This window comes from Coffea arabica, chromosome 2c (genome assembly GCF_036785885.1).
Source record: "Coffea arabica cultivar ET-39 chromosome 2c, Coffea Arabica ET-39 HiFi, whole genome shotgun sequence".
Classification (NCBI taxonomy): Eukaryota; Viridiplantae; Streptophyta; class Magnoliopsida; order Gentianales; family Rubiaceae; genus Coffea; species Coffea arabica.
The window spans coordinates 14,282,155-14,302,341 of NC_092312.1; the positions used below are offsets into that span (position 1 = coordinate 14,282,155).

General features: G+C 33.6%; 1 protein-coding gene across 2 annotated transcripts; it reads left to right on the forward strand.

Annotated features, from left to right (window-relative positions):
- The first annotated feature begins 846 nt into the window (after positions 1-846).
- LOC113726209 (uncharacterized) lies at positions 847-7,592 on the forward strand. Of its 2 annotated transcripts, none has more exons than XM_027249799.2 (5): positions 847-979; positions 1,148-1,236; positions 3,740-3,862; positions 7,020-7,139; positions 7,239-7,592. In XM_027249799.2, exons 2-5 carry the CDS (start codon positions 1,203-1,205, stop codon positions 7,301-7,303), a joined length of 342 nt encoding a protein of 113 aa, XP_027105600.1. In that variant the 5' UTR covers positions 847-979; positions 1,148-1,202; the 3' UTR covers positions 7,304-7,592. The 2 variants fall into 2 exon arrangements, with proteins under 2 accessions (XP_027105600.1, XP_027105601.1); XM_027249800.2 differs by having other exon boundaries at positions 897-1,037.
- The last annotated feature ends 12,595 nt before the right edge of the window (positions 7,593-20,187 follow it).

A 20,187-nucleotide genomic window follows, 5' to 3' on the forward strand; every position in this document is an offset into this window, starting at 1 on the left:
ATCCTGGTTGTCAGGAAAGTCGCCATACTTTAAAGAGGGGGAGCGGACCACTCGAGCTATCCCGTGGAGGCAAATAGCCCTTGTCTCAACGCCTCCCAAAGTTCATCTTTGATAATAAACCATCATCAATATGAGCAACACATAGTTGATCCTAACCACTCTTTAATAAAATTTACATGCTCATTTTGCATCTGCTACCAAAAACATTCAAGTCAAATTGAAGGTTTAGTAACACCATTCTCCAATAAAAATGAGGCACAAACCAATATTTTTTGTGGTTTCTTGCTAGTCCAGATGGTCTAATCAACGGAGGAGGAAGAAGAAGAAGAAGAAAATTTCTACCAAAGAAAATATTAGTAATCCTTTAACCTCCTCCATTTGCCCCATGCCATGTTAGCCTCTCCAATTTATTCATTCTTTTCCTTTTGTAAACACAAGGATATCTCTAATTTTCCTCAAAAAAAAAGAAAAAAGAATGCCTCTAATTTTTCTTGGACCCTGTTTGGTCCAAAATTTGAAACTCAATTATTATTTATTATGTTTGATCCAGCATTTTACTCTTCCTAAAAGTGAATCTTTATGGTCAATTTCAAGAATCTCATCTTCTAATACTAACAAAATTTGTCAAAAAAATCACATTATAAAAATATTTTTCAATCATTTTTTTTTTCATTTTTGAACTATCTTTCTACCTACTACTCCTATATGTTAAAATCATTTTATTATAAATACATTTCTTAATCAATATTTTTATCCTTCAACTTTCTAATCTTACCTAATGTACATCACAACGGGAAAATGTTCATCTTAATAATACATTTCCAAATAATTAATGTACAATCCAAGTAGGGCCAGTGCAACGAACTAGCCTTCAGTAGCACAAGGCAAAAATATAGCAGAGGGCCAGAAAGGGTTGAAAGCAGGTGGACTGTGTGTCCCTCTCTCTCAGTCTCTCTCCTTCTCATCACCTCTAGAAAAGGTACTAGCTTCACCTTCCGTTGCTGTACAAAATACAGTAAAATACACATGGTACATAGGTAGGATATAAATAGCTAGAGTTGTGAGCACGCAAAATCACCTTCTTTCTTGAAAATACTAGAACATAATCCAAATTTCACTGCAACCCTTTTTCTCTCTGTCTTTCCAGCGTATCTGTAGATATAGAGGTTCTATATCGTGGGGAGAAAGATCAATTCTAAATCATGGGGTGCGCTGGATCGCGTGCCAAAAAAGAAGGTTTTTGCTTTTGCTTTTGCTTTTCTATCCAGTAATTCGTGGCTTGTTTGTTTGTTTAGATGATTTCTTGATAACCCATTTGAGTTATTATCTGATTGAATATCTGGTAGCTGTTTTGGATGATTTTGGGTTCTGGGACTTTCTTGAAGTTGACTTTTTCTCTTTCTGTTTATTTTGAAGTTAGAGTTAATTAGTGGTGCTTTCTGGGAAGTTCTTGATTGATTTTGTGAATTGGTTCTGTTTTCTATCGTGGGGTTTTGGAATTTTTCGTATGCTTCAGCTGAAATGTACGTGGTTCCTAATTATTGCCAATTTACCATGATGGTTTTCTGGTAAGATAGTGCGTTTGCCTATATAGCTGCAATCATTTCTTTTCATTTCTTTTTTAATGTAATTTGTTGTTTTGGGCTTGGCATTTCAGTACGCTAGATATCAAGAATTCTTTTTGGGGACTTGAGCTTTTCCTGTGTGGCAATCTACTTCATGTACTTGAATCAGATTCTTTTTTTTTTTTTTTAACGGATGTTCATGGGTTTCATTCTTGATTGAATGAAGATATCAGTTTCTTTTTCTTGTGCTTTTCCCTTTTTCTTGGTTGGGAAAAAATTTGAAAAACTATGTGGTATTTTAGGATTTTAGTTGAAGGCCTTGACAATTTAGCTATGAAAAGAGCTAATAGTTGAATGACTTGAAAATTCATGTTTTTACTACCGAAGTAACCATCTTTATATGCAGGGACAATATAAAATACACATATCTTTATCCAAGAACTTCAGATACCTTTCCACTAGCATAATCTCTTGAATATTTCTTTTTATGAAGGTGGAGAACATACCAATAGGTGGTCTGGAATATGGTATTGCTTTTCATAAAGAAAAAGACACTTGAGCTTTTGCATATGAAAATGAAGATTCTTAAGTTAAAGGAGAATAATATAGCATTTATTAGTATTTCTACATTGTCTAACAAAATTAGAGAATATTGGGAAAATACTTTTTTCCTGGACAATGATTTAATCTTAAGACGTCCTATGATCAAATAGAAACAGAATATCCTTCAAATCACACCTTTTTGGGAATAGTAATATGTCATGTTAGCGTATCCCAAGAATTTCAAAAAAATAAGATGATTTAGATGGAATGGATAGACTGCTTTGTACAGGGATATAAAGCCTGATATGCGGAAAAGTGTTGCCTAAAGCTGCTGTATTTGTCATAGGCATCCACTGCTATTACCCAAAGCTTTTACCTGCTCTTGTTGCGGATAATAATTATTAGCCTGTCTTTCTAGATTCTTATCAATCAACTGATAGACCTCTTTAAGAGAGCATGACGCTGCATTTCAGCTGTCATACTATTTTAGCCTTTCCCTGGTTCTTATATAGTTATTGGTACTGTTATTTTCACACCTATTGTATCATATTATCTTTCTGAGGAGGTGTGGAAACTTAGATGATTAAAAATGTCATTTGCACCTGAACTGTAGCATGATGATACCATGATCATGTGTTCTGTGGTTAAGTGTTCTGTTTGGATTGGAGTGACCTTTGTTAAGTATCCTATATTTATCTTGCTCCCACTGCATAACAAGCCTTATGTTTAGTTTGTGTCAATGCAGTCTTTTTATTGGGCAATATACTGTAGTGTCTTTTCTTAAAATATGTGTCAGGTTGTACCATGATTTTACTCCTTAATTATTTTTCATTAATTTAAATGAATTCAAGCTTAGAAAGCATGAATCTAAGTTAGGTAAACTCCAAATGGTTCTTATGTCTGTGAGTGACCCTTTCCTCTCTTATTCTATAAACACTGTGTCAGGTCTGTTTTCTCTGAAGCTCTTTAGCTTTATTTCGATTGTCCTGCTCTCTTCCTGAAATTTGTACTAATTTTGCCATTCTTTCCATAGGATGTTTAATCTTACATTCTTCAGAGTGTAGTTTTAGAAGCTGTAGTATTGCTGTCTGCTAGATATTTGTAGGCCATTTAAAATTTAGTAAATCTTCTATTCCTGAACAGAAGAATGAAAAGACGAAATTCTGACAACATGAGTGCTACAGAAGCATTATACTGTTGTAGAAAGTGAAAAAGCGGAAAGCTGTGCAAGTTGCCAATAAAACTTATCAAAAATACCTTTCTAAATTTTCAACATCATATGAGTGGAAAGAATTGTATGGAGAGAGCCTTGTGGCTTTAAAATAGGTAGATTTCAGGAATGTTCTTTATGAATATGTTGGAAGAGATGCTGAAGCACAGGGGGTAGGATTGTAAAAGGTACAATCTTATTGACATGGCAGACTACATTAAGTTTTGGGAATCAAGTCATTCAATTCTTCCTAGTTTTGTGGCTTCGTAGATGTAGATAGTTAATTTAAGTGTATGTTTTCTCTATCTTGACTAGTGGAGATAAGACATGTCCTTGCACGTTTTAATAAATAAAATTTGCCAGTTCTGTTGTGCTTGAACATTGCTATTTTTTGAACTCATTACATGTAAATATTTTGCAGAACCTGTTAAAAAGATACGAAAGCCAAAGCCTTGGAAGCATTCAGAACCAATAACTAGGGCTCAGCTTGTACAGATGCGTGATGAGTTCTGGGATACTGCTCCTCATTACGGTGGTCGCAAAGGTTGTCTTTTCAATTGTTCAGTTTTACTTTTTTACTATTATTTTTAGCCGCCTTCATTTGTTAAATTTGTCACAAGATAATTTGAAGTATCCAGTATAAAACTATATGCAAAACTGAATTTAGCAGCGTATCCCATAGATTTGTCCATTTAGAGTCTTCTGAAACTTAATCTCCTAAGTGATATAGGAACACGATCATTAGTTTTGCCAAAAGAGTAACCCCAAAAAGAAACATTTACTTTAATGTCTGTAGTACAGCATTACCTTTACAAATATTCATTTGTTATCAACATTCCAATTTCCATTTCTTGGAGTTTAGGCTATTATATATCTGTTTTGTTTTGTATAAATCAGATATGGCTTTTATTTTAATATGCTGCCTGTCCATTATTTATTTTGCTTGTTTGACCTCTCTTCTCTATGAAGGTACTGCATAGCTTCAAGAAGCTCCCCAGTTTCATACTTAGAGTTTGAATATAGTTGTTATAAAAAAGAAACTTTGCCGAAAAATGAATGTGGAAATGTACAAAAGTAAGAAGAGCAAGTTAACTAATAGGACACCGTCACATTCGTTCTTTTTGCTCTAAAGGGGGTAATTTTTGAAAAAACAGCTCAATCTAAGTCTAAAATGAAACTCAGCCTGTCTCACATGGTTTGTCTTGGCCTCCCCCAAACCACAAACCCCCCCCCCCCCCCCCCCCCCCCCTCCCCCCCCCCCAAAAAAAAAAAGAAAGAAAGAAAGAGGAAACCCAATTATTCAGAGGTACCTTGACTTTCAAAACATGTTATAAACATATTGAGATACAGAATGTGAGTATTTCGGAATGACTACATATATCCATTTTCTTTATATCACTTGAAGTGAAAAGCTATAAATTGATTTTCCAGCTTTGATTTCCCTTCATCGGCAACATCTACTATTCAAAATTATTTTTGGAGTCATATGCAATAGATGCTTAATTGGGATCGCAGAGATTTTGAAATTAAATCAAGTCTTTAGTTATGGGTTTCTGTGGTATATAATCAGTGAACTCAATGCTTGTAGCTAGACACTTGTTTAATGCTAGGATCGCCATGGCATGACATCTTGTTTTGTTTTTTAATGATACATAAAATATTGAGTTTCTCTTTTATGAAATGAATAAATTTGATTCAATTCCTCTGCTTTAGCTTGTACAGATGCCTATGCTGTGGAATGGTTTTGCTTTGCATTCTTTACAAAATACTTTTGTAAATTAATCCTGGTAATCATAACTTTGGATGCGGTTCTTTGTTTGAAACGTCTTGTAGGAAGGAGTGCATTTGAGTATGAAATGGTCCCTTGTGCTTACACTGTATTGTTATAATCTTAAAGTTTGAACATGACCTTTTATATTCCTATGTTCAACCTGCATTAGTGAGGCTTCAATGGTTACAATAATTATAAATTGGGATGGCTTTCCTCACAGCCTCTGCCTCATCCTTTCTTTGCATACCTAGTTTGATTACCTCACCCTGCATGGTACTATTGTATTTTCGGGAGTCGTTGCTGCTAGACCTCACAGGACAAGTTGTGGGTGGGAATAGAAAACAGAATTGCATTTATGTTTTCCTTTGTGCAACATTCGAGTGTCTAGTCTTCTTTCACAAGACCAGCACTGCAAGTTCTCCTTATCACCATTTCAGTTCATATCCTTGTCACCACTCTCATCCTGCCTCAAGCTCTTTCTGTGAGCACCTTGATTGCATCTTTCTCTATGACATGGTTTAAACAGCACCTTTGCTTGCTGAGGCAACAATCTCACCACTTTTGATCTGTTAGCATAATCCCAAGAGACCTTTATCAACCCTTTGTATGTGAGATTGGGTCCGGTTAAATGATCTAGTGATTATGGTTGATGTTGGTGTATTTTAGAAAGAATAAATGCTTCCCATGGCTGTACTAATAGTTCTCTTGTCATGACTAAGGGTCTGCAGGTAGGGAGAGCATATGCCTGGTGCTGCAAAATGGTTAATAATTTTAATTTGAGTAACTTGAATTTTTTTGATTTGTGAACCACATACATATTTGGATAGAGGTCTGGGTATCTCTTTTTCTATGCCTTGTGAACCAAATACAAGATGTAGTTTGGATGACCTTTTTGGACTCGTCAAATCACAGATGTCTCAGGCATTGTCAGGTCATTGTAAAATCCATTAACCACATGATCGCTTTGTACATTCATTGCCTGAAAGTGCAATATGGTTAAGTGGAATAGGTTACAGATGTAGAACAAGATTTATCTTTGGGAGAAGAGCATGAGCTGAAGTTTCACTTTTAAGTGCCCGTGGATAGATGCAGAGTATCCTAGTGAAAGCCCATCCTGACAGTGTCGTTCATCAGCCTTGCACAAGCCTCAATTCTCTAGATATGTGGATGGAATTTATGCATCATCTTTTACCTAAAATTGAAAACACCTCAAGAGGTTTCGGGTTAGTTTTAGGATCCTATTGGATTTCTTTTGCACTAGCCTCATTTTTGCAGTCACTCAAAAAATTTTGTGTAGTATACTGTGTTAAATCTGATGAAGCATGATTTTCTTTAGGAAGTAAGTTCTATTCTCCAGAAATCTCAGATGACTGTTATACATAAAGCAGTATCGAGGGAGAAGAGGGTGCAAGTGGCAGTTATTTCTTTTACGCTTCTGCTCATGGGGATAATTATCTCATGGTTTTTCTTTACTTGCCTTTTCATCTCCCTTCCACCCATTCCCTTTCCTTGTCTCTGACTCCATGTATGGATGAACAGGTCATAAAGTTGTTTATCCGAATCTTTCTTAGATTGTTAAGCTAAGACTGAATAGAACAGAGAGAGAGAGATACCGCAATAGAGTTGTTCCCTGATTTTTGATTGGCTTCATTATGCTGCATCTTATAGTTCTTCATGTGTTTCACTTCATATTCTACACTCCACTTCGTCTTTTGGTGTCATTGAGGTTCATATTTGTGCCAGGTTTAAGAAATTACTGAGATACCTTGCCACCCTGCTGGGTGCTGGGAAAGCGGTTCTGCTGGTACTGCTTGGTATCAGAATGCCATGATATATGTGGTTTATCCATCATTGTTGCTGGCAACTGTGGTACATTTAGAAGTTCTAGAATGAAACTACAAATTGAACGAATATCCTTTTGCATTCTCAGAGATCTGGGATGCATTACGAGCTGCAGCTGAGGCAGATTTAACCCTAGCACAAGCAATCATTGACAGTGCTGGTATTATCGTTCAAAACCCAGACTTGACAATCTGCTATGATGAGAGAGGTGTGATGCAATTTAGTTTTCACTTTCTTTTCCAGTTTCTGATATTTCAATTAAAATAATTTTTATTGGATGTACTTAACTTTAAGATTTTTGTTGCAGGTGCAAAATATGAGCTACCCAGATATGTTTTGAGTGAACCAACCAATTTGATCCGAGAGAGCTAAAGAGAGAGCCTAATACAACATCATACTGAGACTGTAAATCGTGTAAATTACTGCATCCTCATTTCTTGCTAAATTCAGCCAAAAATCAATCCTGCTTGGCATTTGATTTTCGTTCAAGATATAGAGGTTCTTCGTAAGATGCTTCCCTTCTAATATGCGCAATAGACTCCTCCTAACAAACAGCTACTGTATATTGTGGATGGTATTTCTTGTCAATGTGGTTGCGCTTGATAATTGTTTATTCGCAAATATACATAAATGCTAAGTAGCTGGTCATTTTCAGAGTTTACTTGATGTGGTATTTTGTCCTAGTAAAATAGTAAAATAGAAAAAGGTTTGTTCCCCTATGCTTCTTGTAGAAGTCTTGCTTAATGCATCTCAAATAGTTGGGAGTTTCCTAGAAAACGTGCCAGAAGTGTTGTTTTACTCTATTCCATGATGGTTTAGTTTGTTTTTGGTGTATGTGTGAAATGCAGCAGGATGACAATTGCTTGGTGGGGTTGGTTTTTTCTTTTCTTTTGTGGTGGAGGGATTGTAGATGACAGCAACTTGCATTATTATTGTTTTGCGTGTTGAAAAACGCGTCCATTGGTTGCTATTGTAGTTAAGCATGTGTGCATTTGTCTCAAAGTCCAGCTATGGTGTTTGACTTGGAATTGAGAGTTGGAGAGGGTACTTATTTGGAATTTCCTTGTTTTGCCTTTTTGGATTACTTAGGTATGTCTCTTACGGACAAGGGGCCGAACAGTTATCAAGAAAACCGTTCAAGGCGATTTTGTGCAAAATGCACACGGCGTAACTCGTATAATTATAGAACAAAATTTTGTTGTGGGTCTTAAACATGATGTGAAAAATGAGGTACGGGATAAGATCTAGATCTTACAATTTTTTTTTTTGGCCAAATCTTGGCCATAAACTTTCAGGAATGATTGCTTTTTCCTGCCCCTCTTCCTTCTTTTACCACACTTAGGCTGAAGCTTCAGGTACTGCAGGTTAGCTACTTCGCCTTACCAAACCCTGGTCTCTTTGGAAGTGGCATCATCAAATCCACTTTCACATCAATTATACGATAGCCCAAGGCAAGGTATTTCTTGGGTAAACAATTAAGATGCACACTAAATTCAAGAAAATTTCACATTTCATGAAAAAAAAGGGTCATGTATTGGAAGAGAATTGTAATGCATAGGATACATACCATACACATGAGAAGATAAATAATTTTGAAGTGAGCCCATAATATGCAAAGTTCTAAAATCTTGCTAATACCCTCTTTAGAACTTCATAGTTCAGACAGTACTAGGGTGTTTGCAGCCATCCACGAGAGCCTAAAAAGAAAACAATTGCCTTATTGGACTTATTTCCCAAAGCCCTTCTTGCCCAATTCCATGGACAATGGACTCAAGGGGATGAACTCTATTGCAGACTCACAGTCTTTATATTGGCTAGAATCTTTTGATAGTATCATATGCATGTGTGTTCCATGTGTGCATGCACAGACTTATATGTGTGGCTCTGGTAAACTGCGCCACTGAGCTTGTTTTTATTTGATTAACCTGGCTACAAATTCAGCTGCATGCGTAAAAGATGTGCAAAACTGCACCAAATTCCAAGTTCTTGGAAATGGGCTCTCGAAAACTTGCTCAAATCTCCGCATATAATTCTACCGATTGGAGAAGCCTAGATCAATTCATGCAATCTTGAGTAACTACAATTCAAATGCATGCACCATCCTTCACCTTTCCCCCTTTTTATCTTTTAATTATAATCCTATTTGATGTAGAGATGCCTAGACTGAGTTAAAGCCAACATAATGTATACAAAATTAGGTTTGATTTCTTGAAAATTTTACTATGTACGATTTCTTTGACCATCGAGCAAAGCTCAGCATAATTCGATTTTTTCGACGTGCATTGGTCTTGTCTTATGCTAATTAAACCAGGTTCGACCCTAATTTGATAATTAACCAACTAAAACTTACATTCAAGCTTAAGTTGATTAAATTTATTAATCGAACTTTGAATAAACTCTTGATGAGCCGAACGTAAATCAACTACTATCAAGAGGGGTGCGATTAAGAAGCGCCAAAGGAGAATGTAGATTTATGAATCAAATCTTTAAATGTTTTTTTTAGTAGGAGAAAGGTGAGGTTTAAGAAGTGAGAAAAGGGAATGAAATTTGAACTTAGAACCTCTACATTTTAAGGTCCGATTACCATAAAGTATTTTGGTTCACATTTCAACTCTAAATTACTTCACCATGTCCCCTTGTTTGTCTAGTTGGTCTGAGAATGTATACATATCTTATTTATCAGGCAGGATTTCTCCACTCAAAATCCTCTCAAATTATTTATACATGCTGGCAAGTTTATTATCCCTATGTTTCCCTCTACGGTGGGAAGTCAGTCGACGGCGGCCGCAAAGATGCATGTGATCGTGTGACTTTGTGAGTAATCAGTTACTTTGAGGGAAACGTGATGAACAGTGGCCTTCTCAAGATTAGGGAATGATTTCACCCCATAAGTAGGAAAAGAAAATTAGACCATGGAACATATACCCAAAATTTTGTCCCTTTGGAACTAGACATGTTTTAGCTTTGTCCAATGACTATTAATGATGCTCTCCACACTTTGTAATCAAAGATCAAAGAATTCAAGGAATCTTAAACAAAGGTCAACAAAGCTATTGTGTAGCCTCATATGCATGCATTTTTAGGCCTAGGTTGGATCTCTAGCCAATAATTAAGGGAGATGAATATCTCAACCAAATGTTGACATTCATGCCAAGACAGTGGGAGACTTGTTCTCTTCAACAAGTTTTGGTTCTACATTTTGGGATTTTTGCACATGCCCTTGTTCTCAAGGGGGGGAATCAATTTACCTTTTCATTTCAAATTGCTATGGCACCATTTGCTTGGAGAGTTTCAAAGTCAAGATTATGATTCGAAATTAATTCAAATGGTTTGAAATTAGTTCTACAGTATGTGAAATGTGACTTCTGGCAAAAAGAAAAAGATTACCCATTTTGTCGTGAACTATTAATTTTTTCCTCCATCTTTTCCAGTCTGGATGATTCTCTTATTTCATTCCCGGTTTGCTGACTCCACATGATATCCATGACATTTTGTTCTCATTAAGTTATTCATAAGGGATTCTTTTTGTGTGTGCTTGTGTTAGTATACAGGGGCGGAGCCAGAAAAAATTCTTAGTGGGGGCAAAAGCAACACTAAAATTTTTTACTTACTCTTTTTCTAGTTTTTCAAGCAAAAAAAAAAAAAAATTCACCAGCAAGTACAAATGATGCATATATTCCATGAAAAACATAAAAAGACAAATTCAAAATTATTAATGTAATAATAATTTTATTTCAAAAACAAACTAACTATTTACAATTGCTTACTACAAGTTTTTATATTTTGATAATTAATTTGGTTGTGGAAGTAAGAATGGCTCTTGGTTGTGGAGGAAAAACGGGGGATTAATGGAGGGAAGGGAAATTGGGAAGTGAGGACAAAGAAAGTGAATGATATGATTGGATGAATTGATCAAAAGAAAGAGTAGCTAGCTGCTTAGTTGTGGAAGGTAGTGACTCTCGGTTGTGGGGGAAAAATGGGGGCCCAGAGGAAGGAAGGGAAATTGGGGAGTGGGGGTTCAAAAAAAGTGAATGATATGATTGGTACTTGTTAGTTGAATTGAAAAGGTTTTTTTAGTTTATTTCAAATGGAATTTGTGACACACGTATCTTTTAGAATTATAGTTTATTAACTAACTTAAAAAATCACGTAATTCTTTCACATCCGGTTTAAGAAAACTATGAGGGCACACTTAAAATTATATTAAAATTATACAAGTATTATAGAAATTTAAGGGGGCAGTGGGGCCCGTGCCCCCACCTTAAATCCGCCCCTGTTAGTATACCTAATTTATATACAATTTATCATTTGCACATACATATATTTAATGTTCTCTTGTATTTAATTACTTTTCCAATTTAGTTATATGTTTTCACAAAACTAATAGTGATGCCTCAAGAAAATTGTTAAGAAACAAGGGGTCACTAAGATTGAGGCCCGAAGAATTCCATATTTTGGTTCATTTCCTCTCATTTTTTATCAAATTCCATCCGTTCTCTCATTTTTTTTAATAGGTGCTTAATGGGCATTGGTTAAGAGAGATATCACGTTTATCTGTATATACACACGTGACACCCTCTCAACCAGTACCATTACCCTAGGACAAATCTTTTTTCTCTTTTAGTTTTCTTCCTTGTGTACGAGTTGTGTCTATGTATGTCTATCCTAATCATTTTCTACCAAAAAAAAAAAAAAAAAAGTTGTCAAGAAACCAGATAGGGAAGAATTAATGTTTGACACCATTGCCATTATTAGCATTAACTCTTGACTTCTATTCCAGAATGAGAAGAGGTGAGAACCAACCGATCCCCAATTTTCTAAGCTTTCTTGTAGGACCATCATCATAGACACCTTCCTACCCTAATGAGAGTTAAATCCTAAACTCCTTACTTCTCACCCAATATATTTTGATTAAAATGAGCAGGAAAAATGGTTTTCATCATTCGGATGTTAATGCTCTGCTTTTTGAGTCATCATTTAATTAACTCATGATCTAAACCTATAATTATTGCACTAAAATGTGTGACCAAACTTTTGTTAATTTCAGTTCTGAATGATTCATGAACGGTCACATGAGCATATGCTCATGCTACAGTCGCATCAGAAAGTACAAATGTCATATGTGCAGTCTAGTTCTCATGTAGTTACTGTTTCTCAAGACTGACAACACATGGTGACGGTATTCTGTGATCAATTTTTTTCACTTTGAATCAACTGAACGACAGAACTTAGGTGGTCCAGTTCCACTTTCTTATAATTTCTCACGGAGAATCCGAGAAAATCCAGTTTCTGTAAAATAGCCAACCCCAGGAACCCTAGACAAGATGCTACTAGGTTCCCTTCTTTTCCTTTTTGGGTCAGAATATACAATAAAGATAGAGACGCAAACAAATAGTTAAATAAAAAGTTAAAAGAGCATCAAAGAGAAAGATAATCCATGTAGATTAATGTTTCTACATGATTAATTAATGTTGAGACATTAATAGCTTCAAAATGAGCGCTTTACGAGTGGTGAAAGCTCAGTAGTTGCTAAGAGAAGATAGACCTTCCATGAAGTTTAATATTTGCATGTTCTTATTTAAATAAAGGATTAATATTTTATGTATTAATAGTGTATATACTATTATTATTAGATGCATGATAATTAATCCAAATTTGAATTTGAAATTTAGATTTTGCATATGTGTCATGCATCCAATTGTAATAATCTATACTCTCGGCATATATAAGATTAACTCACTAAAGAGTTGTTTATCTGTTATTTGAACTCTACACCATTAATGATTGGCTTTAAAAAAAATTGCTTTTCTATGCAAATGTTTTAAAGACAAATTCAAATTGGTTTTTTTTTTACTGATACGTTTTTATTAAGAAAGAAAAGAAACATGTAACTAGCGGAAGAAATAAGTTCTAAATATTGGAAGAGTTAAAATATTTCTTTTGGAATCCTATTTTTTTGGGTTTTCATTGAAATACCTGCTACACATAAAAACTCACGTACTGTACAATACTTCAAAATTCTAATTGTGGTTTCTCGTTTATTGCCACAGAAAAAATTACTGATTTAAGAAAAAAGAAGATTTGGTTTAAAGTTAAAGTTATGTTTCCTAACGTTTATTTCTTCTCACTTTACCTCCTTATTTTAGTCCAACTCATCACGTTGACCATTAAAACTTGTGTTGACAAAAATACAATTCATTATAACAAACCGTTCAAATTTTGTGATAAAAATGCCCTTCCATATTGTTTATGAGGAAAGATCCCCCATAGGATTATTTGAATGTTCAAAGTATAGGATTTGATTTTTATCATGGAATAATTGATTTTTTTAATTAGTTCGATAAAATAAATCAGAATGCTGATATTATAGTTCTATTCAGAATCATCACGTGTGTAATTACTTTAACCTCATGAAAAAGCAAGAGAAATATATGTTGTTCTGCTGTAATGTAAAGTTTGTCCTTGACTGCAATACAGCAGGTACTTCTCTTCCATTTTTCTATTTAAATATTGTTCATTATTACTAACGGAGTGGGAACAGTTCACCGTTAATATTCCAGAATTTTATGGAAATCAGAAGTTTTCAACGGTAAACATCATCCATCAATAGACGTCAATGCATTATCATCACAGGTGACGTTGATTCTGATTGATGGTCTTAGTGATCCCCGATGTTAAAATAATATAATGCTTTCCTTAGCCCCACAGCATTTTTCAGTTTCAGAGTTATAACTGGACACTGCCGCGAGATGAATTAGTTGTATTATGAAGTCGTGTCTCTTAATTCTTCTTTTCCCAGCATGTTTGTTTTTTGAATTTTTTTTAGAAAAAATATTGTAGCAATTTGATATATTTAAAATAAAAAAATAATTAAAAAATATGTTTATAAAAAACGTATCAATTTTTCTTTAAAAAATTACAATCCAAACACAATTAAATTTGTATAGTAAATTTTTCTTGCATCAATTGGCAAAAAAAAAAATGAACTTAAATAGAAAAAATCATCTCAAGAGAGACAATAAATGTGATTGTACACTTTTGAATGGAAAATTTAATATGGAGGAACTAGGTGTTCTAGGTTTAAATCCTCTACCCCTTCTCGGTTCTTAAATCCACTCTCCCGTTGGAAAATTGTTTTTTTTTTTTTGAAAAGAATGGCAAATTTAATATAATTTAGATGTTATGTTCCTGAAAATGCCTGGCGAGCACTCATTCGGAAAAATCCATTTTCAAAAATCAGGTCAACGACCTTTTTGTTCTTTCTGTAGTAAGACTTATTCTAGAATTAAAACAACTATTTAAAACATAATAGCTGATATTCTTATCATATTTAACACTAATACAATTATTATTATTAGTATTTTTATCATCGTCATTGTTTTGTATTATTATTCTTATTATTATCATCATCACAACATTAGAGTATCTCTTTATATTCTCGAACACCCATACGCACACAAAAAAAAAATGCATGTATTAATGCCACTCAAATAAAGTAAATAGCAACGTTACGAGTATGTAAATGCCAGAATTTTGAAAAAGTTACTACTTTGATCAAAACACAGTCAATGACTACGAAAAGGAACTGCCACTGGAAGTTCAATGATATTCCTTTTGTAATGGTTGGCAATAATAGCTAACAAGAAGAAGACTTTGTTATTTGACTGGCTAAGATAAATCTCTCATACAATTTCATAAATTAATACACAAGGATGCTCAGAAAATCACTTGAAAAATATTCATTGAGTTTAAATTAGTGAAATTTTTAAGTTTTCCTTTTTTCAACACAAAGGGAAAAATAACAAATTCTTTCTTAAAAACTTCTACGAAAATTTTCATTTCCTAAATTATTGCAATACCAAAGTTTCACTACTGGATCATTTTTATTTTATTTTTCATTTATTCAATCAAACGAGATTGCAAAAAAAAAAAAAAAAATCAAAGAGATTGTATAGTGTTTTTTGTGATATGATGTATGTGAAAAAAGATAAAATAAAAATATGATTAAAAAATTTTTATAATATAAATTGGTTAATGTTTACAAATTTTTTCCCCAAATTAATAATATATTATCCAAACGGATGTCTCGACTGGTCCACTCTTCCGTACAATTGTACCGTAAAAAAGTTTACTGTTTGTTTTTCGTTTGCCGAAAAGAAATTGTTGTGCCTCGATATCCCACCTGGAATTTATGGAGTTAAATTAACTGCGGGGAGAAGAAGGAATTTAACTGATTATAGCTGTGAAAATGACATCATTCTAGAAAAATCTCTGAAATGATGTGAAAGCACATGCACAGGGCAGGTTGTTCTATAACGGCTAGTGCGTTCTAAAAATACAGCAGAAATTACAAGACGTTCCTAAAGTTTGCTATAATTCCACTGGAGTACCCCTACAATTTTTTGAACATGCTTTTCTATCAGGTATATACTAATAAAATTAGCCATTATGAAAGGTGCGAAAAGCATGGCTGAATACTGAAAAGTGAATTTTGCAAGTAGATAAAAGAAAATTTGTAGTGTATGATGCCCATTTTGGCCTCTGAGATTACAATGGAATACGGAAAAGTGAATTTGCAAGTAGACAAAGAAAGTTTGTAGTACAATGGAAAAAGACTCTATGTGCTTGTTTGGACTCATTGAAAAGTAGTATTCGCCTAATGAATCTTTTAATTAAATCATTTATTAAGTGCTTAAATATGTTATTTGAATGCAATACTTTGATAAGTGCGTATTGTGTTAACTAATGTATAATTTTTAAATTTTTAAAAAATGTATTATCATTTTATTGAGTTCATAATATAGTACAAAATTATTAAATTTTATGTTTTATTGTTTTAAAACACAAATACTACTCTAAAAACACTATATTTATGATATGATATTCACCAAACATTTCAAAAATACTTTTTAACGTCTAAAAGTGTTTTTTTAACAAAGTCAGTGAGAGATGGCATTTGTCTATTTTCTGTCTCTTTAATCTCATAATTACTCGATACTCCAACATGTTTGTGGCAGTGAATCCAAACAAAATAAGCAAACATAACTGAAACAATTTTCTACAGCATGAGGGGCACTATATATAAAGGTAAATTTTTCCAACAGATGCTGATAAGAATTGGCTAAGAGGGGCTAAATGTGATTTTGCGTATTTCATTTAGTTAATTACAAATAAATTAGGTATACTAACCGCTACTTGTCTTATACATGTTAGAGAAAATCTTACGTGAATTATGCTCCGAGAAATTGAAATAACCAGCACCTCAACTTATGCCTTCTCAGGTGCTATATCTTTCTTATTTCAAAAGTTATTAAGATGCCCAAATATGTTTTTTATGTCTATCACCATTATCAAAAGCCACTTTATCCAAATATCTCCATGCCGATAAATTTAAAAATTACACTAAAAATTAAATTGATAATGTGGGAAATATTAATCCAAATTATCTTGCCGAATATCAACTATGGAAACCATTTTTTAATCCCTCACATGCCTTGCCACGCCCTTTCTATTTCCAGCTATACCTGACAACAAGAAAGATTTTCAAAGCTCTTCCCTAGTAACTTTTATTCTATATTGCAGTAATTAACATGCCTATTTACTCAAAAAAAAAATCAACAAATTCTTATTATTTAACCTTCCAAATCAACTAAGAACAAGAAGGAAAGAAAAGAACAAGCATAATAAAAATGTGTGAGAAACTTCTTAGTTAAGTAAAAGTCCAGTTATTGCGTTATAGAAGCAAGCATCCTCTTAATTTCGTATTGGAAAATTAAAATGCTTGTCCATTCATATCCATAAAATCTGCAAGCATTCTACCTTTTTTTTACCAATTTTCTTGTAGATCTAGTGTGGCCATGATTCAGGTTTAAATCGAAATCGGATCGACAGTTTGCTGAACAGAAACCAGAATCAGATTTTAGAAATCGGAATTGAAACCATAATCGTGACTAAAGATTCAAGTTCAAGTTCATCAAAATTTTGAACTTGAACTAGAATCGGAACCAACGGTTTATAACTCATTCAAAACTATTTTTAAAAATATTTGCTACCTAAATTTATTTGGCCAGTTTAGAGTTCAATATTAATGGTTAGCATCTAATTCCAGCAGCTTCAATTGTAGCCTAACAATCCATTAGTAAGTGCATACCCCATGACTAATTTAAATTCAAAACCAATCTAATCTAATTACCAAGGAGATATATATATTTTTTTAATAAAATTTACACCATTTTTTCCCTTGTACATGATAATACAGTAAAGTTTTTTTTTTATTTTTACATACATTGTCATATTTTCTTTGAATCAATTTTATAACAATAAGTGCTTAAACATAACTAAAAGAACTAAATCGTGATCAGAAGAAACAGAAATTGTAATCAAAACTGAAAGTTTAAGAACCGTAACCATAACCGTTTCTATAAGGATCGAGTTAGGTCCCACATTTCATAATAATTAAAACTGTTAGTCTTTAAACTGGAACCGACGATTCTAAAATCGTGGTCATATCTACGGAGATCCAGGCATCCTTTTCAAGTTTCACCATCCATATGGTGTTAGCTGATGTAATTAATTTTTCAGTGAATATTGTACCTGATTGAAATTAAGGTACAACCAGATAGTATGGTCACCTAATAATTGACGGTCCTTTCCTGTCCTATGTGGCCAATACAATACTGCCATCAACATTGATCATTAACCGGATGTTCATCATCTGAGCACTGAGCACCTTTATACTAGGGGTGCAAACGAATCGAACCGCTCGCGAGCCGCTCGCGAGCGGCTCGATACGAGCTCGAGCTGCTCGAGCCAGAGTCGAGCTCGAGCTCGAGCTCAAAACATTAAACTCGTTAGCTCGCGAGCCGGCTCGCGAGCTCGAGTATATATATATTTTTTTTTTTATTTTTATTTTTAATAGTAAAATTACATAAATATCCTTAATATTTTATTATTTATTAAGAAAAAATATTATTTTATTTATTTTTTTAAAAATAAAATAATTATTTTTTATTTTTTCGAGCTCGAATTCGAGCTCGAGCTCGGCTCCAATCGAGTCGAGCTCGAGCTCGAGCTTGAAAATTACCAGCTCGTCGAGCTCGAGTTCGAGTTCGATGAAATTAAGTTAAGGCTCGACTCGATAAGGCCAAAACTCGACTCGACTCGGCTCGTTTGCACCCCTACTTTATACTCCTTTTGAACAAAAAAAAAAGAGCATCTTTATACTAAAAAAAAAAAAAAGAAAAACATCTGAGCATCTTTTGTGCCTCACAAAGAAACAAACATTTCAAAAGTATTTTAGTTTTCGAAATTAAATTTCATTGGATGCTCCAAATCAAAATCTGAATCAGTAACTCCTAGATACGTTGGCCATTTTAAAAAGTTTATTTATTGATTTTGAAAACTCATATATGGTAGATTTTCTGCACAACTTCAACAATTTATTAGCACTCCAATTTTCTATACATTTGTTAGCTTTTTACATAATAACATGGGGGACAGGAACTTAACTCAATTAAAGATTAAACAATTTAATCATTTTTGAGTGTGTGAATAGGACAAGAACCCCATGCATACTGTTTTAAAATGCCATTTTCTTTTCGAGTCGAGTATAAAATATGCCAATTGAATCCTCAACACAGTTTCCACGATACATGAAGTTTGAGAATTACTATGTGGTATCTTGCCCTTACACCGTGAAGTTTAGTTGTAAGGGTACAAATAGTCCAAATTTATTGCAACTATTTTCACCACTTAACTTCTTAATTACTCAACACTCTCATTTATGGATTTACTCAATTGCCAACATCATCATAATTCTCCAAAAACTACCATACGCTTACACCCACGATTGTTCTTGATTAAACGACTGATACCTTGATCACGAACTGCAAATCATTTTAACTAAAAATTTCATGCTTCATTGTGGGTACTAGTTTTTTATAAATCGATTTGTTACTTTTCAAGAAGTTCTTGTAGAGTCTTGATACATAAGGAAGGGTGAGTGTGCTTTGGTGTATGAAACTTGAACTTTTTTTTTGATAACAATAATGATCTTACTCGTCCCATGAGTTTAATTTGTCAGTACAAAAATTTGTAGTTAATCTCTTTTTAATTCACTAATCTCTTATTACTTCACTTGCTTGATTCATTTGTTGTTCTTCGCAATGGCTATTGCTTGTTTGTGTATGATGTAGAAGATATCTTAATCTTCTTATCCAAAGGCTATATCATATTCGCGCTTCAAAGTGTGAATGCAAGTAAGTATACTCATGGGAGCATTACTCAAACACTCTATTCACATATAAAGTTAGCAATTGTCCATCAAGCTAACGAGGAGTTATTAATGAAGTTAAAAATTCAAGTTCAGGTTCAATTTCATTTCTAAATTTAAAATATGAGGTAAGACTTGAGCACCTACCTCATCATATAGGGTGGGTGATATGGACAAATATTATTAACAGATGGGTAAAATTTTCTTAAGGTTTGTGGACAGTCAAAATTAAGATTCCAATGCAATTTAGATGATTTGAAAGGAAAACTAGTTCAGAGAACTGATCCACCAATATGGATTTAACCATATTTTTATCTCACAATATGCTACAAGAAAAATCAAATTTTATGAAAACACCCCAAGACAACCATTTAGGGAAGAATTTTTCAAAATCCAAGGGAAGAACTTGGAAGGGCAAGGTCCTTTAGATTACTTTATTGCTTTGGTGAATGAAATTTAATTTTGATAATTGTGTGGTGGACCGAAGAACATCAACTCAAAGATTACGTGGTTAATGTAGTAAAAAGATTGAGTTTGACTATTTTCATGTATGTTTGACAAGCAAACAAAAATTGAATAATTATGCATAAGATCACGTGGTTAATTAATGTGGTAAAGATTGAGTTTGACTTTTTTCATTTATGCCTTGCAAAGCAAACAAAAATTGAATAATTATGCATTTGGTACCCTATTCGGTTTTTCAAAAACTTGTACTAACTTATAGCTAGGTATTATTATTCAAAATCTCCTTTCCTCGTATTGTTTCTTGCTAAGCAATTTCAACTTAGATCTTTGTCTTTTAGTGTAATGGTACAAAATGACGTATACTTATGCAATTGTATGATTTTATCCGAATTTTAAACGCTTCTTTTCAATCCTCTTTGGTAATATTTAGATGGCATCGAATTGCCAAATCACTAGAATCCACATTTAAGAAGAAACTAGTATTTAATCCAACATTTCTAGCATGATTCTCCAATTGAAT

What these genes read in the sequence shown, in the direction of transcription:
- LOC113726209 (XM_027249799.2), top strand. Translation starts at nt 1,203, where the DNA reads ATGGGGTGCGCTGGATCGCGTGCCAAAAAAGAAG. An exon ending in TCATTACGGTGGTCGCAAAG is followed by an intron (nt 3,863 to 7,019) that starts GTTGTCTTTTCA and finishes TTGCATTCTCAG; the next exon opens with AGATCTGGGATGCATTACGA. An exon ending in AATCTGCTATGATGAGAGAG is followed by an intron (nt 7,140 to 7,238) that starts GTGTGATGCAAT and finishes TTTTTGTTGCAG; the next exon opens with GTGCAAAATATGAGCTACCC.